Source organism: Miscanthus floridulus, chromosome 3 (genome assembly GCF_019320115.1).
Source record: "Miscanthus floridulus cultivar M001 chromosome 3, ASM1932011v1, whole genome shotgun sequence".
In the NCBI taxonomy this organism is placed as follows: Eukaryota; Viridiplantae; Streptophyta; class Magnoliopsida; order Poales; family Poaceae; genus Miscanthus; species Miscanthus floridulus.
Genome location: NC_089582.1, coordinates 89,784,111 through 89,806,262, shown reverse-complemented (window position 1 = coordinate 89,806,262; position 22,152 = coordinate 89,784,111). Strand labels below are relative to the sequence as shown.

Here is a 22,152-nt window from a genome sequence, read left to right as displayed (position 1 = left end):
GGTTCATGCCAAAACTAACAAGCCAATGCTAGTCTCTTGGGCATGGCCCATTTGGTCATCTGTAAGAGGAGCGACACTGGATCAGAAGCCTGGTGGAGGTCATACTCGCCCCCCTCCCACTGGCTAACAAAGATTAATGAAGGTTTATGTATATATTTGCAAGTTTGGCTAAACAGTCCATCTAAAGTGCTGTATATTGTAAGCTTGCTTCCCTACAAACTGCACTTGTAATGGCCTCATGGTCCATCTATCTCCAGCAAGTAGTACAAGCTGACCACAAAACTGTGATTATAAAAAAAGCTAGAGTGGTTACCATATCATCTATAGACAATTTGGCACACCCTCGATTACAAAGTCAGGATCCGCCACTGGGAGACCAATCACGTGAAGAGGATTAGGCTGACCCAATTATCGTTCAAAAGAGGATCTGACGTCAGTGACGTCTTCACCGAGTTGTAAGATGGTTCACGTCAGGCACATTGGCATAACCAAATCAGTTACCTGTTGAAAAATGTATTTAATCACGTGTCGCTAGCTTATTTAATTTAGAAGAAAAAAAGGCTAAAATAAAGAAAATTTTCCAGTGGTGGATGGAAGAGCAGCCTGCAGCAGCAACGGGTAGTGACGCCGTGGGCCGTGGTTCTCGGCCCGACAAAGTGACAGGTTCCAAGAAGGAATTGGAATACAAAGATATGGAAACGATTTGAGGCCTGCTTTCGAGTTCATCAAAGATCTGATTTTTCATTTCCTTCTTCAGAATAGAAAATAATTTGGTAGTGCAGTTTAATTCGTTAGTTGAACACAGATATGGAAACCCAGAGAACACCTGCTTATGTTTAGAACGCCATATTTTTCTGAAGAAAAAAGGTTTAATTCTATTAGTCTGTGAGCAAAGGGGGTGTTTGGATCACCTAAACTACACTTCAGTTCTGTTTTGGATGCTAAATAGAAGGACAAAATATGAACTAATCATAGACTAATAAAAACTTGATCTACAACATCAGATAAAGAAAATGAACCAAGGGCCTAATTATCCTACACATAGTTGCAGTTAGCGCTAAGTCTTGACATAAATGGCTTCGAAGTGGTTACATTACTTGCCGTCTGACACCACTGTTGGGTCTCATCGTCATAGAACATCATAGCAATACATCATTATAGTTACAACACATGAGAAAGCACAGCAGAGCCATGTGGTTTTAATTTGGCTGCTGCCTTCATTCACCACAATCCAACAGCTATATGTACGTATGCAGTTTCAGTCTGAACAAAAACGAAGACTGCTTAGCTTCAGTGTCATCAAGATCACCCAGGCCATCACAATCTGTTCACGTTGTTAATTCTTTCCAATGGTTCGTTTCCTGAACTCAGTCACATACCAACAGCAGTAATATGCACAGATAAATCAAATGGTACAGTATAGTACATGCAAATTACAGTATCCTGGCAAAGCAACAGGTGGTAAGTAGTAGTAACAACAACACAAGACATTACACGCTTAGTGTAAGAGGCTACGGAAGGTGTTAAATTGAATATTCCTACTAGGCCTTGGGAGGCTGTGACAGCAGACTTTCGTCCACTTTAAGTGCTGTTCTTCCGGTTCCATGGAGGGATCTGCTCAGTAGGAGTCATGAGCTGGGCTGTCCGAGTGCATGTCCATGGACGAATCATTCGAAGCCGTGGGATTCACGTCACGGCTTGCGCCGTTCGCGAAGTACCCTGCGTCCCCGCCCTGCTCTAGGTGGTAAGGTTGCAGGCTCCGCCGGATGGGGCTGGATAATGCGTTCGAAAAGACCATAGAATTCTTGGACTGTGTCAACCCAGTGTTTCCTGGAGCAAATAAGCTTGGCGATGGTTGCTGGCTGCTTGTGTTGGGGATGTGCACTGTAGGTGCAGTGCTTTGGCTAGGGTATTGTGACCTTGGAGAGGCTGATGCATTGTCACCTCCATACTGAATCTCATGCTACACACACAGATGATACATAAGTGTGTAATCATTCTTTGCCTAAATATGTGCAGAAGGAAGAACAATGGTGAAACTGTATGTGAACATGCTATGACTGGAGATGTAAAAAGGCAAAGAAAATAATGAGGATAGGAACAGGATCAAAGTTAAGTCTGCAAGAACGGCAAGTTCATCTCATCTCATTTGTCAAAAGATCATTGTTCGTTAAGGCAACAAGTCAGTAGCACTTGGCACATAATTTAGAGCTAAACATGATCTATGAAATGGCAATATATCCAAGTTTTTACCGAGGTTTCCATTTTCAAATCAGATGGGATAGAAACATATAAAGGAATGATTGCAAACTTACCTGGATATGGGAAGCTACATCAGCAACTGTTAGCCTCAAGCCATTTTCGTGCTGCCTCAGGATCCATTCATAAAGTTTTTCCTGAACCAACCAAAGAAAATGGAGTTTGAGTTACTGTGTGTGTGTGTGTGTGGGGGGGTGGGGGGGGGGGGGGGGGGGGGGGGGGGGGTAGTAGTATGGATAAACATTTGTCTGCGTACAATCACTGCATTTCCATGAAAAGGATGCATGATTGAGATGACAAAAAAATTTTATTTCCACCTTACAAACACCAGAGCAAAAAGAACAAATTTGAGTCTGTGGGGTAGTGGCAACTTAATAGTTAGTATTGAGTTTGACATTAATTCCAGGCGTGGAAAATGGTCCCTTGGATATTATGCCAAAAAGAAAATTTGAAATACCATACATCATCCCCAAATTGGAACATCAAAGCTGTATCAGAAAGCCAACAACAACAACAACAAGGCCTGTCAGTCCCAAGCAAGTTGGGGTAGGCTAGAGTTGAAACCCACCAAGAGCCCCAAGTCACGGTTCAGGCACATCAATAGCTGCTTTTCAAGCACTTGTGTAAATCTCACACCTGCTAACTGGTTTTCAAACGGTGTGACATGTTAATTATTAAAAGAATTAAAGCGCATCGAGAGATGATACAGACTACAGAAGATGGATAAATAATAACAATGAACAAAGATCAGTAGTCATTAAATTTGGGGAAAAGGCAGTTTGGAATAAAACTTTTAGGCAAGAGCATGCTCCAGTTACCAAATTTGACACCCATATAAGTTTTGCGAAAAAGCTAAAATCATGCTACCAGAGGGTGCAATCATCACCTGTTGTAAAAGTGTGAAATCATTGACTCATAGAAATAACTGCACTATTTTTCTACCTATTTAATTCTAATCACAATTTGTAGTCAACCTGAGCATGTACTCAAGAACATGTTGTGCTTCAATGCATTGCAATGAACTAGCTGAAAGCCTAGAACTCTCTAAAGCCATGTCTAATGCTATTATGTGGCAGGCACTTAGTGGAATGTTGCGTCTGTTTTGTTGGAACTCAGCCGAGTGCTCACAGATGCATGACGCTCGACTAGGCAGCAGACATTAGGGCAGGCCGAGTAGTATTCCAAAGATAGCTAGTCCATCTGTTTCTTGCAAGGGGCAGATGAGCGCATAAATAGGCTGCTGACGCTTTCAAACTAATTAAGCATATATTACTCTCTCATTGTAGATTAGGACTATTGTGAACATGATATGTAGCATACATTCTTTAGGCATCTATTTAAGCAACTGTGCACCGTACATGCCCAGTGGTGGAGCATGAAGTAAAATTTGAGGTGTGGGTTGGGCCTCAAAGGCACAAGAGCACAGAGTCAATGTACAAGATCCTGTGGTACTTATCATGGTGCCAGGAGGGCGCAATATAGGGCAAGCATGGTGGTGCTGGTGATAATAGATTGTGCCTGACAGCCAATGGCCCAATGCCATGCATGGTACATCAAGAAAAAAAGCACAAGCCAGCAAATCATATGAAATTAGTAGAATAAGCATACAACAAACCCAGGTCCTCAAGCAAATATATGACAGCCAAGTATCTGGACCTACGCCTTGCTAGCATCCACTAAGTGTGTATCTCAACCAAAAGGATTAGGAGCTTGCAGAGTGCAGTCAGGTAGGACGCTGGAGGAGGGCTTGAGGCATCTGCAGTTCTTCCTAGCCTCCAGGTGATGGCACTTGGTGAGATGACAGCAGCTGGCAATCAGGGGCTGGAGCCCCAGTTTCGGCTCCGCCCGTGTACATGCCCTAAGTGATTATGCACAAAAGATGTGGTGCCAAGAACCACATGAGGAAATGCATGCTGAGTTGTCAATTAGATGCCACTACTGATCTTTCCAATGCGTTCACTATTTTCCGGTTGTATGAGGGTATCCATCTGATGAGATAAGAAGAGGAGATTTAGTCTATTAAATATGCAATACACGTTTAGCTACCATACTGCACTACTAAAGCTAACTTGTTGTGTCTGGAAAAATAAATGTTAACTTCCTACCTAACAATAAAACAATGTGGACCATAAAACAATACCTATCATAGAAATGAAGCACTGCAATCTCTGACCAAAACCAAAATAAAATATACAACAAGTTGTAGTGCCAAGAAATGTGTACTTAGACTGGAACAGTACAGCAGTACCCTGAATGGTGAGACTTCCATATAGCAGTGCACAAGCAAAGTAAAGTTGAAAAGGATGCATCCTTGGTACTACTGCCGAAGTAACCCGCCCCAAAAGTAAAGTCTCTAGCCCCTCCCGCCTGCTTTCCGATTGCACAACCTCCCTCTGAACCTAACCAAGCCTTGCAAGTCGCAAAGCACAAAGTGAGACGCCCACAGCCGCTTCCACCGAGAAAGGAAAAGCTAAAGTAACACGGAAGCAGCTAATTAGAGAAGGAGCGGCAATTAGAGCTTGTAAAATTCCAAGCGGAATGACTCCAAATGGCAATACAACAGTTGTTGCTTTATCAATCAATTTTGTAGGAGGTGTGACATTGAATAGGATATCGAGAACAGAGGTCAACACTCAACAGGACGAGCTAGGGATTGAGTACGAAGAGAGATTAATCTCAGCAAATGTTGGAACTGGACGTGGATCGAAACTAATCATGCGCAGCCTATCCATCCATCCACGAAGTTCAGCCAGAACTTGCGTCAAATATACTTCTACTGCCATCATATCCTCTGGCATGGCAAGCAACGAATCGAAATCAGTATCGAACTGAACCCGAGAGATCCAATCTCGGCCCCCCAGGAGGAGGCGTCAGCATCGTGATTCCCAACCAATCGAGCCTAAAACACAGGAATTCATACCACAGAGACCGCCAAGCGCCCCCAAAATCGGCTGGGCCCGAATTGGCCGCCGCCAGGACGCAAATCTCTTCCACTACCACCGGGGAACGGAACCCAACAGGCACCCAAATCCGCCGCCGGAGGGGAGGAGGGAGGGAACCAGGGAGGGAGGAGGGCCGTGGACGTACCATGGCGTGGCGTTCGCCGGCGTGGAAGGAGGCCTTCTGCGCGCCCATGGCGAGCGTGTAGAGCTGCGAGAGCGAGTTGGCGGCGCCCCGGAAGGCCCCGTAGAGCGCCCGGTCCGTCTCCTCCAGGCGCGCCGCCTCCGCCTTGCGCTTCTTCCCGGCCATCCCAGCCAGTCCCCCTCTCAGGTCGTCGCGCTCCCGATCCGTCCGGCGCCGGCCCAGTCCGGGCGAGGGAAGGGAGCCCTAGGGGACCCAGGCGGCGAGACGGCCCCCGGCGGCGAGGTGACGTCGACGCGCACGAAGCGGCCTGCGCTGTCTTTTTGTTTCCCGTCTCGTCTCCTCACCGTGGTCCGTGGTTGGTTGGTTTCTCTTCATCATGTCATCATCTCGTCTCGTCGCTACGTCGTCTGCAGTGGGCGTGCTGTGGCTAGTGGGCGCGCGCGGAGGCTGATGCCGACGCTGGGGCCCGCATGGCGGTGGCAGGAACGGGACGGGATCCCGTACGTATACCAACACAACAACACAAAATTGTTTATGAGTGATGAATGCTAACAGCCTGCCTAACAGTGTACGACCGCCGTACGTACGCGCGAGGTCCACTCCAGCGTGGAGTGTGTCCGTGTACGATACGACGTCTGATTATGGACAGCGCAATGCATCTGCACGACTGCGTCCACGGTCCGCGGCTGACGGCCCGGCCCCCAGCCCGTGCCGTGCCGACGCCCGACGGCCAGGCTAGGCTAGGCCCTGCGCTGCGCTGCACACACGTACTGTACGGGGCAGGGTGTCCACAGTGACAGATCGACGCGCAGAGCCAGCTACCAGCGAGTGCAACACCGGCCGGTGAGCTTGTCATAACATTGTTTGATCATTTACACATTTTGTCAATTAAACTGGTCCAGGGCCTGGTTTGGATCATAGAAATTTTACGAGAATCGTGCAGTTTACGGGAATCAATTTAACTTCACAGGAAACAAAACACACAGGAACGTGAAATTTTTCATGCATTCCAAATAAACCCTTTGGGCCACTTCGGTAGAGCTTCACTTCTTGACCGTTGAGTTTCACTTTTTTATTTATTTTTCGAAGCTGTGATTCTAGTGGGGAGCACGTGAGAATCAATTCTGAAGCGATTCCGGTGGCAAATGAGTGGGGAGCGGCGTGAAGCGGTGGAGAGCGAGTTTTTTTTTTTTTTTTTTTTTTTTTTTTTTTTGCTCCCAGCTCGCATAGTATAAATGGAGAAGTGATTCTCGTCAGCTCCTCACCAGAATCTAGTAGCATTTCAAGTGTTTGGCAGGGTTCCGTGAAAAACCGAGAGTGAACCTGGGGCTAGGAGCGGTGCCAAAGAGACCCTTAATATATATCATTTAAGATAGAGAATGCCTGCGCGTGAAAGAACAAAAATCTAAATCTACATACTACAAACACTTCTTTCTACTCTTGCTTGAACAAATCTCTCCTTTGTTTTCGATGCTACGAGCCCCTCGTGCCACTTTCTTTTATTTATATAAGTGCTTAAACTCTAAAATTAATTTTAAAAATACCAGGTGCAAACTTTATTTTATTTTTGAAATAGTCCCTTTTGTTCTACCACCAAATTTGCCAAGCTAATCGGGACGCTTTTATATATAGATCGCCAAATAGGTAGCATGGCATGGCTAGCCTCTAGCCCACTCCGGTATGGCACACTGAGGCACAATTAGCTAGCCATGTCGTTACGTGCTAGTGGGCTCAGCACGAGAGCGGTGTAGTCGTACCAATCCGGCAGCCTAGCTATAGTCGCAAACACACATCAAACATCAATGATCAACACGGGCCTGCTGGCAACAGCTCGGTATAAATTGGGACTTCACAATAGACTTCCCTTTTTTTTATGAAGACCTTCGTCATTGCCACTTGGCAGATTTGGAAGCAGAGAAACAACTTTATATTTGACAGAGGCTGACCATCCTTTGATTATAGGAAAAGCTCCTTCTATGAAGAAATTAGACTACAAGCTCATAAATTCAATTCTGTTAAGCGCTCTGTCTTCCTTTCTTGTACAGCGCTCTAGTTTAGCTCTGCTGCCCACCTCAGGCATTCTTTCCTTTTTGTTTCTTCTATAGAAATGTTGGTGTTCTTTTTGTTTAATAAAAAGTTTACAGCGGAGGCCTCCCCTGCTGCTGTATTTTCCGCTAAAAAAACACGTCTTTACATCCAATCATCCACACATACACAAATCCATCCCGCCATCAATGATCAGATCCATCTACTGAGCTAGATCCATGCCGACAGCATAGTGTTGCATTGAGTGCCCGATGCAACTAACCTGATCAATTTCGCCGGTAGGGGAGTGGCATAGGACTGCCTCATCTGTGCGCGACCATCACTCCTACGCTATGAATAGCGCCAATGTTGGAGAGGAAGGACTCAGGAAGGGGTGACGATGGGGAGTGGAGCGCTACGCAATAGGAGAGACTATTGCGTAGGACCGTAGGAAGCAGGATCGACTTTGTGAGGTTCTAGACAAGACATTAGCTATTGGATCATGCCTGAGAGCAGGTAGTAACGCCCAAACCACGCCGCACACGTGGCATGCCGTCGGAGCCAAACGCCGCCGCCGCACTTTGCTGCAGGTTTGGCTGACGCGGCAGCCCGTAGTGCAAAACGCGCACCCGAGCTCGCCAATAGTCGGGCGGCAGCGGTTCACGCGTGAGCCAGACGCGCCCTAAGTGGCATCAGGTGGGATGCTTGGTTCATGCCAAAACTAACAAGCCAATGCTAGTCTCTTGGGCATGGCCCATTTGGTCATCTGTAAGAGGAGCGACACTGGATCAGAAGCCTGGTGGAGGTCATACTCGCCCCCCTCCCACTGGCTAACAAAGATTAATGAAGGTTTATGTATATATTTGCAAGTTTGGCTAAACAGTCCATCTAAAGTGCTGTATATTGTAAGCTTGCTTCCCTACAAACTGCACTTGTAATGGCCTCATGGTCCATCTATCTCCAGCAAGTAGTACAAGCTGACCACAAAACTGTGATTATAAAAAAAGCTAGAGTGGTTACCATATCATCTATAGACAATTTGGCACACCCTCGATTACAAAGTCAGGATCCGCCACTGGGAGACCAATCACGTGAAGAGGATTAGGCTGACCCAATTATCGTTCAAAAGAGGATCTGACGTCAGTGACGTCTTCACCGAGTTGTAAGATGGTTCACGTCAGGCACATTGGCATAACCAAATCAGTTACCTGTTGAAAAATGTATTTAATCACGTGTCGCTAGCTTATTTAATTTAGAAGAAAAAAAGGCTAAAATAAAGAAAATTTTCCAGTGGTGGATGGAAGAGCAGCCTGCAGCAGCAACGGGTAGTGACGCCGTGGGCCGTGGTTCTCGGCCCGACAAAGTGACAGGTTCCAAGAAGGAATTGGAATACAAAGATATGGAAACGATTTGAGGCCTGCTTTCGAGTTCATCAAAGATCTGATTTTTCATTTCCTTCTTCAGAATAGAAAATAATTTGGTAGTGCAGTTTAATTCGTTAGTTGAACACAGATATGGAAACCCAGAGAACACCTGCTTATGTTTAGAACGCCATATTTTTCTGAAGAAAAAAGGTTTAATTCTATTAGTCTGTGAGCAAAGGGGGTGTTTGGATCACCTAAACTACACTTCAGTTCTGTTTTGGATGCTAAATAGAAGGACAAAATATGAACTAATCATAGACTAATAAAAACTTGATCTACAACATCAGATAAAGAAAATGAACCAAGGGCCTAATTATCCTACACATAGTTGCAGTTAGCGCTAAGTCTTGACATAAATGGCTTCGAAGTGGTTACATTACTTGCCGTCTGACACCACTGTTGGGTCTCATCGTCATAGAACATCATAGCAATACATCATTATAGTTACAACACATGAGAAAGCACAGCAGAGCCATGTGGTTTTAATTTGGCTGCTGCCTTCATTCACCACAATCCAACAGCTATATGTACGTATGCAGTTTCAGTCTGAACAAAAACGAAGACTGCTTAGCTTCAGTGTCATCAAGATCACCCAGGCCATCACAATCTGTTCACGTTGTTAATTCTTTCCAATGGTTCGTTTCCTGAACTCAGTCACATACCAACAGCAGTAATATGCACAGATAAATCAAATGGTACAGTATAGTACATGCAAATTACAGTATCCTGGCAAAGCAACAGGTGGTAAGTAGTAGTAACAACAACACAAGACATTACACGCTTAGTGTAAGAGGCTACGGAAGGTGTTAAATTGAATATTCCTACTAGGCCTTGGGAGGCTGTGACAGCAGACTTTCGTCCACTTTAAGTGCTGTTCTTCCGGTTCCATGGAGGGATCTGCTCAGTAGGAGTCATGAGCTGGGCTGTCCGAGTGCATGTCCATGGACGAATCATTCGAAGCCGTGGGATTCACGTCACGGCTTGCGCCGTTCGCGAAGTACCCTGCGTCCCCGCCCTGCTCTAGGTGGTAAGGTTGCAGGCTCCGCCGGATGGGGCTGGATAATGCGTTCGAAAAGACCATAGAATTCTTGGACTGTGTCAACCCAGTGTTTCCTGGAGCAAATAAGCTTGGCGATGGTTGCTGGCTGCTTGTGTTGGGGATGTGCACTGTAGGTGCAGTGCTTTGGCTAGGGTATTGTGACCTTGGAGAGGCTGATGCATTGTCACCTCCATACTGAATCTCATGCTACACACACAGATGATACATAAGTGTGTAATCATTCTTTGCCTAAATATGTGCAGAAGGAAGAACAATGGTGAAACTGTATGTGAACATGCTATGACTGGAGATGTAAAAAGGCAAAGAAAATAATGAGGATAGGAACAGGATCAAAGTTAAGTCTGCAAGAACGGCAAGTTCATCTCATCTCATTTGTCAAAAGATCATTGTTCGTTAAGGCAACAAGTCAGTAGCACTTGGCACATAATTTAGAGCTAAACATGATCTATGAAATGGCAATATATCCAAGTTTTTACCGAGGTTTCCATTTTCAAATCAGATGGGATAGAAACATATAAAGGAATGATTGCAAACTTACCTGGATATGGGAAGCTACATCAGCAACTGTTAGCCTCAAGCCATTTTCGTGCTGCCTCAGGATCCATTCATAAAGTTTTTCCTGAACCAACCAAAGAAAATGGAGTTTGAGTTACTGTGTGTGTGTGTGTGTGGGGGGGTGGGGGGGGGGGGGGGGGGGGGGGGGGGGGTAGTAGTATGGATAAACATTTGTCTGCGTACAATCACTGCATTTCCATGAAAAGGATGCATGATTGAGATGACAAAAAAATTTTATTTCCACCTTACAAACACCAGAGCAAAAAGAACAAATTTGAGTCTGTGGGGTAGTGGCAACTTAATAGTTAGTATTGAGTTTGACATTAATTCCAGGCGTGGAAAATGGTCCCTTGGATATTATGCCAAAAAGAAAATTTGAAATACCATACATCATCCCCAAATTGGAACATCAAAGCTGTATCAGAAAGCCAACAACAACAACAACAAGGCCTGTCAGTCCCAAGCAAGTTGGGGTAGGCTAGAGTTGAAACCCACCAAGAGCCCCAAGTCACGGTTCAGGCACATCAATAGCTGCTTTTCAAGCACTTGTGTAAATCTCACACCTGCTAACTGGTTTTCAAACGGTGTGACATGTTAATTATTAAAAGAATTAAAGCGCATCGAGAGATGATACAGACTACAGAAGATGGATAAATAATAACAATGAACAAAGATCAGTAGTCATTAAATTTGGGGAAAAGGCAGTTTGGAATAAAACTTTTAGGCAAGAGCATGCTCCAGTTACCAAATTTGACACCCATATAAGTTTTGCGAAAAAGCTAAAATCATGCTACCAGAGGGTGCAATCATCACCTGTTGTAAAAGTGTGAAATCATTGACTCATAGAAATAACTGCACTATTTTTCTACCTATTTAATTCTAATCACAATTTGTAGTCAACCTGAGCATGTACTCAAGAACATGTTGTGCTTCAATGCATTGCAATGAACTAGCTGAAAGCCTAGAACTCTCTAAAGCCATGTCTAATGCTATTATGTGGCAGGCACTTAGTGGAATGTTGCGTCTGTTTTGTTGGAACTCAGCCGAGTGCTCACAGATGCATGACGCTCGACTAGGCAGCAGACATTAGGGCAGGCCGAGTAGTATTCCAAAGATAGCTAGTCCATCTGTTTCTTGCAAGGGGCAGATGAGCGCATAAATAGGCTGCTGACGCTTTCAAACTAATTAAGCATATATTACTCTCTCATTGTAGATTAGGACTATTGTGAACATGATATGTAGCATACATTCTTTAGGCATCTATTTAAGCAACTGTGCACCGTACATGCCCAGTGGTGGAGCATGAAGTAAAATTTGAGGTGTGGGTTGGGCCTCAAAGGCACAAGAGCACAGAGTCAATGTACAAGATCCTGTGGTACTTATCATGGTGCCAGGAGGGCGCAATATAGGGCAAGCATGGTGGTGCTGGTGATAATAGATTGTGCCTGACAGCCAATGGCCCAATGCCATGCATGGTACATCAAGAAAAAAAGCACAAGCCAGCAAATCATATGAAATTAGTAGAATAAGCATACAACAAACCCAGGTCCTCAAGCAAATATATGACAGCCAAGTATCTGGACCTACGCCTTGCTAGCATCCACTAAGTGTGTATCTCAACCAAAAGGATTAGGAGCTTGCAGAGTGCAGTCAGGTAGGACGCTGGAGGAGGGCTTGAGGCATCTGCAGTTCTTCCTAGCCTCCAGGTGATGGCACTTGGTGAGATGACAGCAGCTGGCAATCAGGGGCTGGAGCCCCAGTTTCGGCTCCGCCCGTGTACATGCCCTAAGTGATTATGCACAAAAGATGTGGTGCCAAGAACCACATGAGGAAATGCATGCTGAGTTGTCAATTAGATGCCACTACTGATCTTTCCAATGCGTTCACTATTTTCCGGTTGTATGAGGGTATCCATCTGATGAGATAAGAAGAGGAGATTTAGTCTATTAAATATGCAATACACGTTTAGCTACCATACTGCACTACTAAAGCTAACTTGTTGTGTCTGGAAAAATAAATGTTAACTTCCTACCTAACAATAAAACAATGTGGACCATAAAACAATACCTATCATAGAAATGAAGCACTGCAATCTCTGACCAAAACCAAAATAAAATATACAACAAGTTGTAGTGCCAAGAAATGTGTACTTAGACTGGAACAGTACAGCAGTACCCTGAATGGTGAGACTTCCATATAGCAGTGCACAAGCAAAGTAAAGTTGAAAAGGATGCATCCTTGGTACTACTGCCGAAGTAACCCGCCCCAAAAGTAAAGTCTCTAGCCCCTCCCGCCTGCTTTCCGATTGCACAACCTCCCTCTGAACCTAACCAAGCCTTGCAAGTCGCAAAGCACAAAGTGAGACGCCCACAGCCGCTTCCACCGAGAAAGGAAAAGCTAAAGTAACACGGAAGCAGCTAATTAGAGAAGGAGCGGCAATTAGAGCTTGTAAAATTCCAAGCGGAATGACTCCAAATGGCAATACAACAGTTGTTGCTTTATCAATCAATTTTGTAGGAGGTGTGACATTGAATAGGATATCGAGAACAGAGGTCAACACTCAACAGGACGAGCTAGGGATTGAGTACGAAGAGAGATTAATCTCAGCAAATGTTGGAACTGGACGTGGATCGAAACTAATCATGCGCAGCCTATCCATCCATCCACGAAGTTCAGCCAGAACTTGCGTCAAATATACTTCTACTGCCATCATATCCTCTGGCATGGCAAGCAACGAATCGAAATCAGTATCGAACTGAACCCGAGAGATCCAATCTCGGCCCCCCAGGAGGAGGCGTCAGCATCGTGATTCCCAACCAATCGAGCCTAAAACACAGGAATTCATACCACAGAGACCGCCAAGCGCCCCCAAAATCGGCTGGGCCCGAATTGGCCGCCGCCAGGACGCAAATCTCTTCCACTACCACCGGGGAACGGAACCCAACAGGCACCCAAATCCGCCGCCGGAGGGGAGGAGGGAGGGAACCAGGGAGGGAGGAGGGCCGTGGACGTACCATGGCGTGGCGTTCGCCGGCGTGGAAGGAGGCCTTCTGCGCGCCCATGGCGAGCGTGTAGAGCTGCGAGAGCGAGTTGGCGGCGCCCCGGAAGGCCCCGTAGAGCGCCCGGTCCGTCTCCTCCAGGCGCGCCGCCTCCGCCTTGCGCTTCTTCCCGGCCATCCCAGCCAGTCCCCCTCTCAGGTCGTCGCGCTCCCGATCCGTCCGGCGCCGGCCCAGTCCGGGCGAGGGAAGGGAGCCCTAGGGGACCCAGGCGGCGAGACGGCCCCCGGCGGCGAGGTGACGTCGACGCGCACGAAGCGGCCTGCGCTGTCTTTTTGTTTCCCGTCTCGTCTCCTCACCGTGGTCCGTGGTTGGTTGGTTTCTCTTCATCATGTCATCATCTCGTCTCGTCGCTACGTCGTCTGCAGTGGGCGTGCTGTGGCTAGTGGGCGCGCGCGGAGGCTGATGCCGACGCTGGGGCCCGCATGGCGGTGGCAGGAACGGGACGGGAGCGTACGGGCTCGTGGCAGGGGCGCGGAGCGCACGTGGGGCTCGACGGCTTGACGGCGTGGATGCGATGTACTGACAGGTGGGACCATCGGAGCTCCCACGGTGTCACAGAGCCATTTTGGTTGACTAGCTTAGTTGGGTCTAGCCCTTTGCAGATTGTGTTTGTTTAGTTGTAGCAGGGTAACTACCTTAATTACCCAAATGAGATCCTATTTATTTACCGGGCTTGGACCCGTCACTTCTTAAAGATGGCAACGCGCTAGTACCCGCTGGGTACAACGAACCCATACCATGCCCGCGAAGAAAAAATATGTTCGTTAAAAAACCCATACCCACAGACAGGTACAAATGGGCGCCCATACCCGTGCCTGAGCGGGTAACGGGTACCCACAGGTCGCCCGCGCGCCGACAAACTGCAGGCTTCAACCTGCTTCTTGGGAAGGCATCGGTAGTGGAAGCAGAGGGGTAGGACGAGCACCCGACGGCGGTGTAGTCGACTCTCGCTTGTCGTCGTCCTTGTCTACGACCGTGCGACGGCAACCTCCGGATCCAAGACCACAGGAGCGTTAGCAACGGCATCCCTTCGGGATGACGGGAGGGGGTCAGTAGGTGCTAGAGCAGCTGCAAGACTGCAAGAGGGTTACGAGGAGGAAGAAGTATCACCGGCATGGCCAACACTGGGGCCGGAGTTCGGAGTTTGGGACAGATAATACGGGAGTCGCGAGTGTTGACACCTGTGAAGGCACATAGAGACAAAATCCGCAAGCGCACGGGTATCGAAGTAGTTTTCACCCGGAGTATTATCAAGTATCGTATCCACGGAGAAACGTGTGTGTGTTGTCTAACAAGTTTGTCCAGGGATAGTAATCAAGGTTTAAGGTTTGAGTAGAAAGGATTGCTATGGTTATGACCCTATGCAAAGCAAGGCTTATGATTCTAATGTTCACTTTGGGACGCCGCTTAAATGATAAAGCACCGCTAATAGATAACTCTACCGACACGACTATGGTCCTACTAATTTAAGAACATGCTCAATTCGATGTGGACTACAAAGGATAGGCGGGGCTGTCATCTCCCACTGTTACCACACAACTAGAAAAGCAGGGAGCAAACATAGGTAGCCGATAGCCTAAGCACCACACTTATGCTAACAATTACTACTCTAATCCAACTAGCAAGAACTAGAGCACTCAAAAGAACCGTGAATCCATGAACAAAAGAGCACAAAACTTACTTTAAACAGAAATCAATTACTAGAGGTATCTCAAATGTAGACTTGGAGAAAGCCTAGATCCGCCAAAGTACAAGCCGTAGAGGTAGCACCGACAGGTCGGTACTTCCTCCAAACTCTTTCCTCACTCTCTAGCTCACTAATTCTATTGCAAGACTAGATCCTATAGAGAACTAATCTTCTCTTGAGAGGTGGCTCTGATCCTGATGAGGAGGATACGAATTAGGGTTTTAGGATGGCTCCAGGGAGGGGGCAGGGGCTGGTATATATAGGCCGGAGTATCAATTTTGGACCCTCGGATCAAACCGACTTGAAAGAATGACGTAGGTGCAATCTAGGAGGCGGTGGAGAATTGATATTCGAAGCAGGGGCTGATAGGTGGGCCCAGGGGCCAGGCGGCCTCTAGGTGAGGTCGGGTAGCCCCACATGGCAGCCACCTACCCTCCACTTTGGTGGTTTGCCTTCTGGAGTCTTCTAGAGTCTTCCCACGTCAGTTTCACAGCGGATAAACATGATTTGCTTTGACGAATAGGTCCTCCTTGCCAGTTTTCTGGATAAACCCTGCTGAAAATACAAATTCACCAAAACTTGTAGAATTTGTTAGTTTAAACCCCTAAACCTATGTTGGCGATCCTTTTTATGCATTTATACAAGTTATGTTGATGATTTATGATTGATGTTAATGACCGTCAACAAGCTCCCCCACACTAAACCTTTGCTAGTCCCTAAGCAAAGCCAAACTCAGCAATGGATCAGGAGTTTCTACATTGCTTTCACTACTCAAAAGTACACATGCGTTCAATAAAAAATTCTCCTCCGGATTAGAATAAACTGATCTGATTTTCAAACTTACCCCTATTACCTTCAACCATGGGGCTTCTTAGCTCCTAAAAGAAATTAAAGCAAACTAGACACACTCTTTTTATTTTATTTTCATTTTTATTACTATAGGGATAACTATTTATTTTTGTTTTTAGTTTTGCATTTTTTTATAAAGCAAACAAAAAATAATAAAACAAAGGAAGAGAAATACTTAGCTGGATACACGGGGGTGCCTCTCCCCAAAGCTGGTTGATGGTAAACCTGGCCGAGGACAAAGTGCAAGGCTGGCAAACCCAAGACAGGTTGGCCTACCTTTGTCGTGGGTCTTTTGTCATTTGTCGATGCCGTGTTTTTCTTGGGAGGTTTGCCTCCCCCACACTTGAATTATGTTTCCTTGCATAAACAACATGTGGAGACAAGCACCAATAAAAGACTAGAGAAATCCTGGCAATATGCATTAGCAGGTAAACATGGTTTTTTTTCACAGAGTAAACAAGAAGAGCTGAATTAAAAATGTTATTTAAATTCTATAAAGTTAATTATATCTAATTCTTCTTCTAGCAATTGTGTGTCAGGGAAAACCTTTAAACGTTGACCATTTACCTTAAAAAGCGTACCTTCATCATTTTGAAGTGTGACTGCTCCATGAGATGATGTGCTAATTACCTTATAAGGTCCTTCCCATTTGCTTCGTAGTTTTTTATGTCTGAACAACTTCACTCTGGAGTTGAAAAGCAACATCTTGTCACCTAGTTTGAATTCCTTCTTTTTCAATCTTTTGTCATGCCACCTCTTTGTCCTCTCCTTGTAGAGTTTTGCATTATGATATGCTTTTCCTCTCCATTCCTCTAGCTCAGAGAGTTGCATCTTTCTCTTCTTCCTAGCTGCTTCAAAGTCCATGTTCCACCTTTTTATGGCCCAATGAGCTTTGAATTCCAACTCGACATGTAAGTGACATGTCTTCCTGTAAACGAGTTGGTATGGTGACATTCCAAGAGGTTTATAAGCTATTCTGTAAGCCCATAGTGCTCCATGTAACTTATATTTCCATGTTGTCCCCATCTCATTGTTAATCTTCTGTAGAATGTTCTTGATTTGCTTGTTTGATGTTTCTGCTTGTCCACTAGTTTGAGGATGATATGGTGTCACGACTTTATGATGGACCCCATGGTCGAATAAGAAGTGTCATAACCTTCTATCAATGAAGTGAGGACCTCCGTCACTAATTACCATGCGTGGAACTCCGAAGCGTGGAAAGATGGTCTCTAAAAACATCCTCTTGGTGTTATTAGAATCTGCAGTTCGACATGGTAAGGCTTCAACCCACTTTGAGACATAGTTGACTGCCACTAGGATGTATTCGCACTGTCGGGATTTTGGAAATGGCCCCATATAGTCGATTCCCCAGACATCAAAAAGTTCTAACTAGAGGTTGGTGGTGAGTGGCATGGCATCTCTTGCGTTGATATTCCCATGTTTCTGACATGGGATACACCTCCGTATGAATTCTTTGTTGTCATCGTACATGGTTGGCTAGAAGAATCCACTTTGCCAGATCTTAGCATTAGTGTAGAATGCCCCATAATGTCCTCCATACGGTGATGGGTGGCATCTTTCAATGATCTTGATTGCTTCCTCAACAGGAACACACCTCCGGAGTAGTCCATCGGAACAAACTTGGAAGAGGTACAGTTCATCCCATAGGTGGAGGCAACTTTCATGGATGAGCTTCCATTTATTCTCTCCTAGTGGTACATAACCTACAACCATAAATTTAACAATATTCGCATACCCCGGGTTGGATCCTGTGACCTTTAGGAGCATGTCGTCCAACATAAAATCGTTGATGGGCAGCTCCTGTGGATTCTCGAACTGCATTCTTAACAAGTGATCAGCTACATAATTTTTTATTTCGTTTTTATCTTTAATTTCTATATCAAATTCTTGAAGCAAAAGGATCCATCTTATAAGCCAAGGCTTAGCATCTTTCTTAGTAAGGAGATATTTAAGAGTAGCATGATCAGTGTAAACAATAACCTTAGCTCCTACTAAGTAAAATCTAAACTTGTCAATAGCAAAAACAACAGCCAGGAGCTCTTTTTTAGTTGTTGCATAATTAAGTTGAGGTCCTAACAGAGTTTTACTAGCATAAGAAATTGCATGATGCTTTTTATCTTTTGTTTGACCCAATACTGCCCCCACAGCATAATCACTAGCATCACACATGATTTCAAAAGGCAGCGACCAATCATGGGGTTGAATGATTGGTATAGATATGAGTGCTTTCTTAAGGATTTGAAAAGCATTTAAACATTCATCATCAAACTCAAAGGGAGCATCCTTGGCTAACAAACTTGTAAGGGGTCTAACAATATGAGAAAAATCTTTTATAAAACGACGATAGAACCCCACATGACCAAGGAAACTTCGTACCCCTTTGACATTCATATGAGGAGGTAGTTGTTCTAGTACTTCTATCTTAGCTCGGTCTACCTCTATCCCACGTTCGGACACCAAGCGCCCAAGCACTATGCCTTCTCTAACCATGAAATGACATTTTTTCCAATTTAAGACCAAGTGCTTTTCCTCACATCTTTGCCAAACTCTGTGTAAATTTTCTAAGCAATCATTGAAAGTTTTTCCAAAAACTAAAAAATCATCCATAAAAACTTCTAGGATTTCTTCTATCATATTAGAAAATATAGACATCATACACCTTTGGAACGAAGTTGGAGCATTGCGCAATCCAAAGGACATCCTACGATAAGCATATGTTCCATAGGGATAAGTAAAAGTAGTTTTGCTTTGGTCATCAGGATGGATCGGGATTTGATGATAGCCAGAATACCCATCAAGAAAACAAAAGAAAGAATGCTTTGCAAGCCGTTCCAACATCTCATCGATGAAGGGTAACGGGAAGTGATCTTTCTTTGTTGCCTTGTTAAGTTTTTGGTAATCAATACACATCCACCATCCTATGACTGTTCATTGTGGGATTAATTCATCTTTTTCATTTTTTACCACAGTCATGCCCCCTTTCTTCGGTACAACTTGTATCGGGCTTATCCACTCACTATAAGGCACGAGATAGATTATCCCTACATGCAAAAGGTTTAAAACGTCTTTCTTAACAACTTCTCTCATCATATTGTTAAGCCTACGTTGGGGCTCCCTAGAAGGTGGATATGCTGGATCTATGGGAATGCGATGGGTGCAAAGGGCAGGACTAATCCCCTTGAGGTCTTCGAGTGAGTAGCCAAAGGCAGAGCGCTGCTCTTCTAAAATGGTAAGGAGCCATAGGGTGTTGTCCTTAGACAGTTTATCACTAATAATCATAGGAGACTCCCTATCATTGTTTAGAAAAACATATTTCAAACCTGAAGGAAGGGGTCTAAGCATAATGGAGGGTTTTGGCGGCTCTTGAGTTTCATTCAAAGGGAAAGGATCTCATAGTTTTTCTTCGTCTTGGATAAAATCCTTAGCGTCTTCTTCGATATCTTTGTCGAGAGCTTCTTGGAGCAAAGCTGCCATAATCTCCTCCATTGGATCTTGCTCGGGACTCAACTCTGTCTTATCATGTAGTGAGCGAGTAATGGGAATAGACAGGTTCATGCTCTTCCCAAGATTTACACTTATACTCCCCTTTCTTCCTTCATGTAGGAGTCTTTCTATTGGATGCCCTATCAAAAGATCAAACTCTCAGATATCAAAAACATAAAAACTAAGATACACCTTAGTTTCGTCAACTTTGATAAGGATGAGGTAAAAAATTCCTTTACTAGGAAGGATTTGCCCCGAGAGACTTTTTAAGAGTTTGGTTGTTGGAGTTAATTGAAAATTTTTAGGAACGGTATGTGCAAAAGATTTAGACATAAGATTTACTCCTACAACCAGATTATAAAAGGCATCGAAAGAGGTTTTATCAATCTAACAATGAATGGAGGTAGAGGGAGAATCTAAATGAATAACTTTAGGAGAAAGCTTGGATTCTCCCAACCACTCATTGCATACAATTGTTGTCAACTCCTTCACAGTCTTTTTAAGGAACTTCTCTTCGGTTGGGTCAGGAAGATGCTAGTTAGGTGCTGACAATGTTTTCCTAAATGGTAAATGGTCTTTACACGGTCGCCCTTCGTTTAACATTTAGGCTATTTACACGGTGTTTAAACAAAGTTAAACGATCTAAATGGTTTTGTACTTTTTTTAAAAAATACATAAAATTATATATGTGCATGTAAAAAATCAAGTATTCTAGCATTTATACATAGTTATCCGAGTAAAAATCAATTATTTTGGTATGTATATATATTTATGCATGTGAAAGGAACCAAATATAGATATTTATGCATGTAACATATCAAGTGTACACATTTATAAATATAATAAACTTAAGTATACAAATTTATCCATAAAAACTGAACTAGATTACCTCATGTTCGCCTAAACAACCGTTTAAATAGCTGTTTAGCCCGTTTAATGCTGTTTATCTCCGTTCCGTTTAGGCCATTTTCCCCATTTTTTGACCGCTTAAACGGTCAACTGTTTCATTTCCGTTGACCCTCTAAACAAAATAGTTTTCCACCGTTTACCATTTACTGGTCATTTAATTGGCCGTTTATGCGAACACTGGGTGCTAATGGTGCTGAAGATTTCCTTATTGCATAATAATTCGAGGTGTTTCCAAAATCAGAGAAGAGCTCATCCTCGAATTCAAACATATTTTCTAAAGACGGAATTTCTTCCTCCTTTGGTGGTTCGAGAACTTAGAGGATAGTTGAGGCTTCAAGTGGTGTAGTTAAAGGCTCAGGCTCAACTATCATAGGTTCTTCCTTAGGAGTTTTCTCAACTACATCTTCTGGGCTATCATCATGAACGCTGGTGCAGGGGGTGTTTTCTATGATTTTTCTAAGGATATTTCTTCCTTCACTACCAGAGCAATGTAAGAAGGCACCTCCATAGGTTGTATCAAGAAGCTGTGCGGTCTCCCCACTAAGACCCATATAAAAATGTTGTAAAAGCATATGGTCTTGAATAGCAAGGTTGGGGCCAGAATTGACTAGGTCGTTAAAACGTGCCCATGCCGCACCAAGAGATTCTTTTTCTCTCTGTTTGAAAGATAGAACCTGTATTCGAAGGCTAACCACTCCAGAGATGGGAAAGAAAGATAAGCAAAAGCTAGAGCATAAAGCTTCCCAATCTTCTTGTACACTCCCTATGGTTCGGGTATACTAGTGTTTAGCTCTTCTCGTCAAAGAGAACGGAAAATAGCTTCTAGTTTAAGGTTTCATGTGACATGCCCATGATATGCAAGCATGCACAAGTTTGCTTAAACTCTCGTAGGTGGGTATACGGGTTTTCATCACCTTCTCCTGAGAATGATTGTTCCTAGACCAAATTTATTAAAGATGGATGCAACTCATAGCTAGGTGTAAGGATAGGTTTTGAAGATTCTGGTGGCTCTAGTTGTGCGCTCGTGGAAGCAGTGAATTGATTGATAGGCGTGATGTTATCCATGCTTAAAGATAAATAAAATAAAAGATACAAGGACAAACTTGGTTCAATGAAATCATAGCAACCGTTTCCCCGGCAACGATGCCAGAAAACTTGTTGACACCTCTGAAGGCACACAGAGACAAAATCCGCAAGCACACAAGTATCAAAGTAGTTTTCACCTAGAGTATTATCGAGTATCGTATCCACGGGGAAACATGTGTGTGTTGTCTAACAAGTTTGTCCAGGGATAGCAATCAAGGTTTAAGGTATGAGTAGAGAGGATTGCTATGGTTATGACCATATGCAAAGCAAGGCTTATGATTCTAATGTTCACTTTGGGATGCCGCTTAAATGGTAAAGCACCGCTAATAGATAACTCTACCAACATGACTACGGTCCTACTAATTTAAGAACTTGCTCAATTCGATGTGGACTACAAAGGATAGATGGGGCTATCACCTCCTGCTGCTACCACACATCCAGAAAGTAGGGAGCAGACATAGATAGCTGATAGCCTAAGCACCACGCTTATGCTAATGATTATTACTCTAATCCATCTAGCAAGAACTAGAGCACTCAAAAGAACTATGAACCCATGAACAAAAGAGCACAAAACTTACTTTAAACAAAAATCAATTACCAGAGGTATCTTAGATGTAGACTTGGAGAAGCCTAGATCCACCAAAGTACAAG

The 22,152-nt window shown here is 44.4% G+C and overlaps 2 protein-coding genes across 2 annotated transcripts; both read right to left on the bottom strand.

The window, feature by feature from the left end:
* Positions 1-1,376: 1,376 nt before the first annotated feature.
* LOC136541885 (uncharacterized) lies at positions 1,377-5,727 on the bottom strand. The gene is made up of 3 exons (XM_066534053.1): positions 5,347-5,727; positions 2,316-2,396; positions 1,377-1,963 (listed from the first exon to the last, which is right to left on the bottom strand). Exons 1-3 carry the CDS (start codon positions 5,506-5,508, stop codon positions 1,619-1,621), a joined length of 588 nt encoding a protein of 195 aa, XP_066390150.1. The 5' UTR covers positions 5,509-5,727; the 3' UTR covers positions 1,377-1,618.
* A 3,724-nt stretch (positions 5,728-9,451) lies between these two features.
* Positions 9,452-13,802, bottom strand: LOC136541884 (uncharacterized). The gene is made up of 3 exons (XM_066534052.1): positions 13,422-13,802; positions 10,391-10,471; positions 9,452-10,038 (listed from the first exon to the last, which is right to left on the bottom strand). The coding sequence occupies exons 1-3, from the start codon at positions 13,581-13,583 to the stop codon at positions 9,694-9,696; spliced, it is 588 nt and encodes a 195-aa protein (XP_066390149.1). The 5' UTR covers positions 13,584-13,802; the 3' UTR covers positions 9,452-9,693.
* Positions 13,803-22,152: the final 8,350 nt, after the last annotated feature.

Coding starts and splice junctions, on each gene's coding strand:
- LOC136541885 (XM_066534053.1), bottom strand. CDS start 5,508: ATGGCCGGGAAGAAGCGCAAGGCGGAGGCGGCGCGCCTGGAGGAGACG. Junction 2,397..5,346: donor CCGGCGAACGCCACGCCATG/GTACGTCCACGG, acceptor TGGTTGGTTCAG/GAAAAACTTTATGAATGGAT. Junction 1,964..2,315: donor ATGTAGCTTCCCATATCCAG/GTAAGTTTGCAA, acceptor CTGTGTGTGTAG/CATGAGATTCAGTATGGAGG.
- LOC136541884 (XM_066534052.1), bottom strand. CDS start 13,583: ATGGCCGGGAAGAAGCGCAAGGCGGAGGCGGCGCGCCTGGAGGAGACG. Junction 10,472..13,421: donor CCGGCGAACGCCACGCCATG/GTACGTCCACGG, acceptor TGGTTGGTTCAG/GAAAAACTTTATGAATGGAT. Junction 10,039..10,390: donor ATGTAGCTTCCCATATCCAG/GTAAGTTTGCAA, acceptor CTGTGTGTGTAG/CATGAGATTCAGTATGGAGG.